The sequence below is a fragment of the Vitis riparia genome, chromosome 5, assembly GCF_004353265.1.
Source record: "Vitis riparia cultivar Riparia Gloire de Montpellier isolate 1030 chromosome 5, EGFV_Vit.rip_1.0, whole genome shotgun sequence".
Classification (NCBI taxonomy): Eukaryota; Viridiplantae; Streptophyta; class Magnoliopsida; order Vitales; family Vitaceae; genus Vitis; species Vitis riparia.
Window position 1 is genome coordinate 22,897,670 of NC_048435.1, and position 6,808 is coordinate 22,904,477.

Below are 6,808 nucleotides of genomic sequence, written 5' to 3' on the forward strand. Positions count from 1 at the left end.
TTTTTTTAAAAAAGAAAAAAATTTGTCCAAACATTAGAAAAATATTTCTAACTTGTTTTAGAAGCACCAAACATGGTACTGATGATGAATTGTTGAAAGGGAGAGGATGCTAAAGAGGGAGAGAGGGTAGCGGGTTTGGGATTTTGGAATAAATGCAAGCTTGCAGCACAAACTTAGGTGTATAGGCTCATACCAAAAGGGCACTTTGGACAACATTTTGATTAAATTATTTTAACCCCATTTAAAAAAATTAAAATAAAAAACTTGTTCGGATAAGTTGTTTATAATAATAATTTTTTTTTATAAAAAAATTGTAAATTTAATTTATAAAATATTAATTTAATTTAATTCAACTCTTATAACAATAGAAATAATTTTTTAATTACAAATAAATTAAAGAATAAATAGGAAATAAATAAAACATAAATAGTAATATTATAATAAAAATATATATTATATTTAAAAAAAGACTATTTTATTATATGTTATAAATATAAGGATATTGGCATCTTTGTAATTTTTTGTGTTAAATGAATAATAATAATTGTTAATGGTATCTTATTTAAAATAAATTACAAACAAAGTTTAATTTTTTTTAACATGTAAATAAGCCAAGGTTTTTATTACATGCATATATTTAGTAAACATAATATTTTAACTTAATCTACAATTAATTTGATTATTTTTTATTTCAAATTATTCTTAAAAGTTTAAAATTTAATTCAAAAATTTAAATTACTAATTATGTTTTAGTTTATATATCTATTTTAAGTCATTATAAATCAATTTTTATCCATAAATTTATTGTATTAATTAGTTTATTATTTGAATTTCAAATTATTTTAAAAAATTACTAGACTTGTTAATAAATCCAACATATTAATTCTTATTTAATTTGAAGTTTATTTACTTGAGAAATTTTTTTAAAAAATAATGATAAAAATAGAGTTGTTTTAAACCAATTTTGACCATAGATTTATGGTATTAACTAAATCATTATTTGAATTTGAAGTTATATTTATAAATTATTAGAATTATTAATGAATCATGTAAATGAAGTTTGGTTTAATTTGAAGTTCATTTACCTAATGGAAAAAATTAGAAGATAAGTCATAAAGTGGTTTTAGACTTTTTCTTTTTATAAAAAAAGAAAATTGCTATTATTTGGACGACCATTTGAGTTACCATAATTCATTAATGAATATAATGCATAAAGTCCTGTTTAATTTGGAATTCTTGTCTACTAAAAAAAATTTGAAAAATAACTATTCTAAGTAAAAATAAAAGCAAACAATAAAATCACTTTAAACCAATTTTGATCTATTTATAATATTAATAAGTCATTATTTGAATTTTAAATTATTTTTAAAAGTTATTGAAAATTTTGTAAATATTAAATATATATATATATTTATTTAAAATTGATTTTGACCTATGATTGTCTATGAAATTTTAGTATCAATTAAATAAGTTTTAAAAATTAATAAATTTTATGTATTATCTATAATTTGATTTAACATTTATTTGCTTAATGAAATTTTTTTAAAAAGTTGAAAAAAAAAAAAACTTGGAAAAACAAGTGTAATTAAAGATAATTATGAAGATTTTCAACATTGATATTAAGTTTATTAACATACTAATATTTTTTTACTTCTCCATGTAAAATTTTTGTTTATTAAAACTAGTGAAAATAACTTAAAAAGATTGTTCTTTATTTTATTTTGCTTTTAAGAATTGAAAACAAATAACCACGTCAAACAATGTTATGAATTTTTAATCAGAAAACCAAACGAGGTCTATATGTACGAATAGATGAAGTGTTCCACAATCAAAATTAATCTTCAAAGATGATTTTACAATTCATGGATTGAATGTGACTTCAAGAATCCCTTCAAATTTTATAAGCAAATTTTTATTTTTAAAAACAAATGTCAAGAAGAGTATAAAAAGAAGACTTCCGAATCTAATTATCATAACATAAAAGGGGTAAAAAAATTACAAAATTGGAAACTAATCAATAACTTGCCTCCATCTTCAAAATCCGGGAACAAACTAATCAAGCAAAACCCAATCATGATATAGAATCTTCATTGAATCACAAAAACAAAAATTCTGAGTCAAAAGTATCATCCTAAACTTAGACATCCATGATGCATTTCAAACTAAAAAGAAACACAGCTTGAGAGGAAACAATACCAGGCTACTACACTCAATAGCCCCATTTGCTTTCCTCAGCCAGCTTTCACAGGTCTTGGACACTCAAACCTGCAAATACCAAAAAAGATCAATTAGCAAACCCATATGGAAACCAATGACATGCCATAGTAGTCTGGACCAGGATTCATAGGAACTCTACATTTTATTGATGAGCTCATTACAGTTTGCCAAGATTTTAGAGGTGAAAATCAGTAATCCAAAATGGGATCATCAAAGCAAAAAAGGCTTGACAGTAAAGCGGATGCTATGGATTATTTTCTGGGGTTTTCTTTCTTCCCTTCTTCTTGCTTCCCTTTTATTTGTTTTCTGAATAAGCAAATACATAGACTGCTAAGCAGGTGGTGAACCCTAGCACTTTGTGGTGCACAAGGAACACCCAAAATTAAGATGATATAACCAACCTGGAGGAAGAGACTGCTTCAACTTGTCAGCCTTCTCTGCATCAAAGACGCAAAGTGTGTAGAGGTACTTGGAGCAACGGACCTTGAACTTAACCACATCCTTGCTCCTCTTGATCTTCACGGAGCGTGCATCTTTTCTCCTTGCAGTGAGAAGGAAGTCCTTGATCTCGTGAATCTGCTTCGGCTGGATATCAAAAGACAAAACATAAAATCACATGAAATGTTAGAAAAGCATTAAGATGTCGCAAAATGTTGATTTGAACCAAGTAATTTTACAACTTAAATTAAAAAAATGTAAAATTAGCTTGCTAGATGGAAATCAACCCATACCCCGCCTATTGTATTTTAGATATTATCCAAACATGTTGGTAATAAAAGAAAAAAACAACTCCAAAAAAAGAATAGCAAGCTCTTTTTGGAAAATAAGGGCCTGCTTCGGCTGAATATCAAACGACAAAACATAAAATCATATGAAATGTTAGAAAAGCATTAAGATGTCGGGAAATGTTGATTTGAACCAAGTAACTCAAATTAAAAAAATGTAAAATTAGCTTGCTAAATGGAAATCAACCCATACCCCGCCTATTGTATTTTAAATATCATCCAAACATGATGGTAATAAAAGAAAAAAACAACTCCAAAAAAAAGAATAGCAAGCTCTTTTTGGAAAATAAGGGCCTGTTAGGAAATCATTTTCAGGATCAGTTTTTTGTTTCCCCAAACAAAAAATAAGGAAAACATATCTGGCAACCAAAAACTGTTTTATGTTCTTATGAAGAGAAAACAAGGTGTTTTAGTTTGTTTTAGTTGTTTTCACTTATTTTCTGAAGACTATTTTGAAAAATAATCATATAAACATGTAGAATGATTACAAATAAAGCACATGATATGAAAATTATTTATAAAACATATTTAAAAACATGTTAAAAACATTTCAGGTTTCCAAACAGATTTTTATTCTATAAAACATCATAAAACAGTTTTCAAAAACTATTCTAAAAAATAGTTTTTCATAAATATTTTCAAAAATAGTTACCAAACAAGTCCTAAGCTACTATGACAAATAACAGGTTCTTAGTTACTAAATTGGAATCCTCAAACAATGCCTTCCTTAATAAGATAGCAACTGATACCAGTTGAAAATGAGTAGAAGAATTAAAGAGGTTAGAATCACAAATAATGAGTGTGAAGATTTGACCTCTTTTTTTATCTACATGCTTAGAAGCATCCATAGTTCACCTGCAGATCTGTATGGCCAAAGGATGACCAATTTCACAGTTGTAGTTGTCATTTTCCTACTCTAGTAGATGAAATACTTGCTATATGTATCTGTGTGTGTATTGATTTTATAATACAGGGTTCAAATGCGAACCAGCATAGCTTTAAAACAAATTTGTGGGTCAAGAAACAGAGAGAAAGGGCTTAAGGTAATGAATCCCTTTGGGGTTTTAAATTCTCGGGAAAATTGTTACCATATTACACTATTCAAAATTTCAAATAGAACAGTCATTAATTCCTAATTTGTGCATTTGCACCCCCTGTGTCAATAGGGGTGTTCACAAAACAACGACTACTTGACAAAAGTGTTCATAAAAGCACAGATCATTCAGACCTGTGATACCCAAACTAATCCTTAGTGCCCCACAAAAATCATTAAGAAATTTTTCTTGATTCGAAGCAAAAAAAAAATCACTAAACCAAGCTTAGAGGAAAACTTAATGCATACTTGAGGCGGCTTTTCCCCTCTCTTAAAGGAAAATAAAACCAAACATACAGGTGTTTTTGGGGAAAATCCCTGCAGCTTGTCCACAAAAACAACATGCAAGAAATTGCAGGCATATGCTGCTTTCTCATCCATTCTAATAAAATCCAGAGAAATTTATGTTGAGGAAAATGGGACTTTTTTTGGAAAAGACTTTCAGAAAACAGTTTCCAAAAACACATTTCCACACAAGTTCCTCAGGGTGCCACCTGGAGAACCAAAACAAAAAAGGTTATCTAAATCACAACCGTGCCCCCCTAAAAATATTCAAAACTTTCATTTCGTTTCTTTCTTGCCTGAGTTTTCTCAGTAATCAAACAGAACATTCAGCAATACATGTTCATTCTGTTTTTCAGATAACCAAGTTTAAATCTAAATCTTAAAAGTAACCAAAGCTGCTAAATCAAACCAACCCTTGTCCCCACGTGGCCTCCGAGAAAATATATGAAAGAAAATTTCCCCCATTTTCTCTCGGCAACCAAACGGAGCGTGACCCAAATTTCACGCCATAACCCTAATCAGAAGAATAGCATAACTAAACTAATCAAATTGACAATATGAGATCTAAAACTCAACAATTTTACATTAATCCATGCAAATAAAACTAACCACAGAGAATGATTCGAAAATTTGAAACAAAAAGCTGAGAAAAATCAGATTAAAGACCCATGAATTCAAATTGGGAGTACCATTTTGCGGGTGAGATGCCGATTCGATTGTGAAATGGCCACGCTCAAAACCCTAGGCCTTTGTGTGTTAAATATATACGCAGACCTCGTAAACCCTAGAAAATTTTCAATGTTTTTACATATTGACAATTTTGACCCTGTGCGAAATGTTATTTTGCAGTCAAAAATCTTTGTTTGCATTGGATTTGGGCCTGTGGACTGGGCTCGATCATTTTGGATAAGCCTACTTTGAGAGAGACCTTTTGTTATATTAGGCCATGAAAACTGTTTTCAATAATAGTTTTTTATTCTCTAAAATAGAAAAACAAAAACATATGATGATAACCAAAAAATTATTTTCTATTATTTATTCTTAAAAACAAAAAATAAAGTATTTTTAAATAAAATCTTTTAGTTGTTTTCACTTGTTTCATAAAAATTAGTTTTTTAAAAAATAATTATATAAATACATAGAATGATTAAAAATAAAACAGTAAACATCAAAATTATTTTTAAAACATATTTAAAAATATATTAAAAATACTTTAAGTTTTCAAACAAACTTTTTTTTATATAAAATACCATAAAATTGTTTTTAAAAAGTATTCTTAAAATCTATTTTTTAGAATAGTTATCGATCAAAACTTAAGTATCTTAAGACATTGCTCAATTTTTCATAGCTCAATGTGTGTTTTACAACCTAGTAAGATTTTTCGTATCCTATGCATATTTTTTTTGTATCTAAATCTCATTTATTGTATTTAAATGATAAATTTTCACATTTTAATACATTGGTCACAATTTTTATTATTATTATTATTCTAGTCAAGTTATTCATGTTATAGTCGTATTTTATTTTATTTTTGTATATTTTATCACATTCTTTATAGTTTAGTACCCTAGTTATATTTGTTGTATATTGGTCACGTTTTTCATACATTTGCTATATTTTTCATGCATGATGTAGTACTTCTACCCACTCAGCATGACATCATACACCGCCCATCTACTAATCATTGGTTTGTAGTCAAGAGGCTTCTTCGGTACCTCAAAGGCACTATTCATTTACATGTTAAAAAAATTAAAATTTATTCCCATTCATTTAAAATATAATAATAATAATAATAATAATAATAATAATAACAACAATTATTATTATTTAACAAAAAAAAAACAATTATACTTTTATAAAGATATTAATATCAATATTTTTTTAATATATATTAAGTTAATATATTTTTATAAAAAAATATAAATTATGATTTTATTATAATATTATTATTCATGTTTTACCAAAATCTATTTTTAAAATTTATTTGTAATTATAAATTTGATGTTATTTTAAATACATTTTTAATTAAATTTAAATAATAGTATATAAATAAAATTTATAATGATTTCAGAAAATCAAAATAAAAAAATTATTTTAAAAAACAAATTTTCCAAATAAATTTTTTGTTTTTTATTTTTAAAAACAACTTGCCAAATACCCTTATTTTTTATAAACTCTAAAAAAATTATTTTTTACTCTTTAAATTAAAATTAGTTTTTTTAAAACAAACATTACACAACACAAGGTGATGTTTGGATATATTTCCAGTTTTTTATTTTTAAGCATATAATTTCTTATATAAAATTAAATAATTCTACAAAAAGTAGACACATATTTTGTACACAACACGTACAATTTTTTTACTTTCTTGTGTTGAAAAGTGTTTTTTTTTTTTAAAAGGGCCTATTTGTGTTTTCGAAAACAATTC

General features: G+C 26.3%; 1 protein-coding gene across 1 annotated transcript; it reads right to left on the bottom strand.

The window, feature by feature from the left end:
• Positions 1 to 1,998: 1,998 nt before the first annotated feature.
• On the bottom strand, positions 1,999 to 5,195 carry LOC117913995 (60S ribosomal protein L38). Its single transcript, XM_034829146.1, has 3 exons — positions 5,070 to 5,195; positions 2,619 to 2,802; positions 1,999 to 2,265 (listed from the first exon to the last, which is right to left on the bottom strand). Exons 1-3 carry the CDS (start codon positions 5,070 to 5,072, stop codon positions 2,243 to 2,245), a joined length of 210 nt encoding a protein of 69 aa, XP_034685037.1. The 5' UTR covers positions 5,073 to 5,195; the 3' UTR covers positions 1,999 to 2,242.
• Between the last annotated feature and the right edge of the window lie 1,613 nt (positions 5,196 to 6,808).

Excerpts from the sequence above, each read along its gene's own strand:
- LOC117913995 (XM_034829146.1), bottom strand. Across the intron at positions 2,266-2,618 it reads GAAGCAGTCTCTTCCTCCAG|GTTTGAGTGTCCAAGACCTG; the intron begins GTTGGTTATATC and ends TGGTATTTGCAG.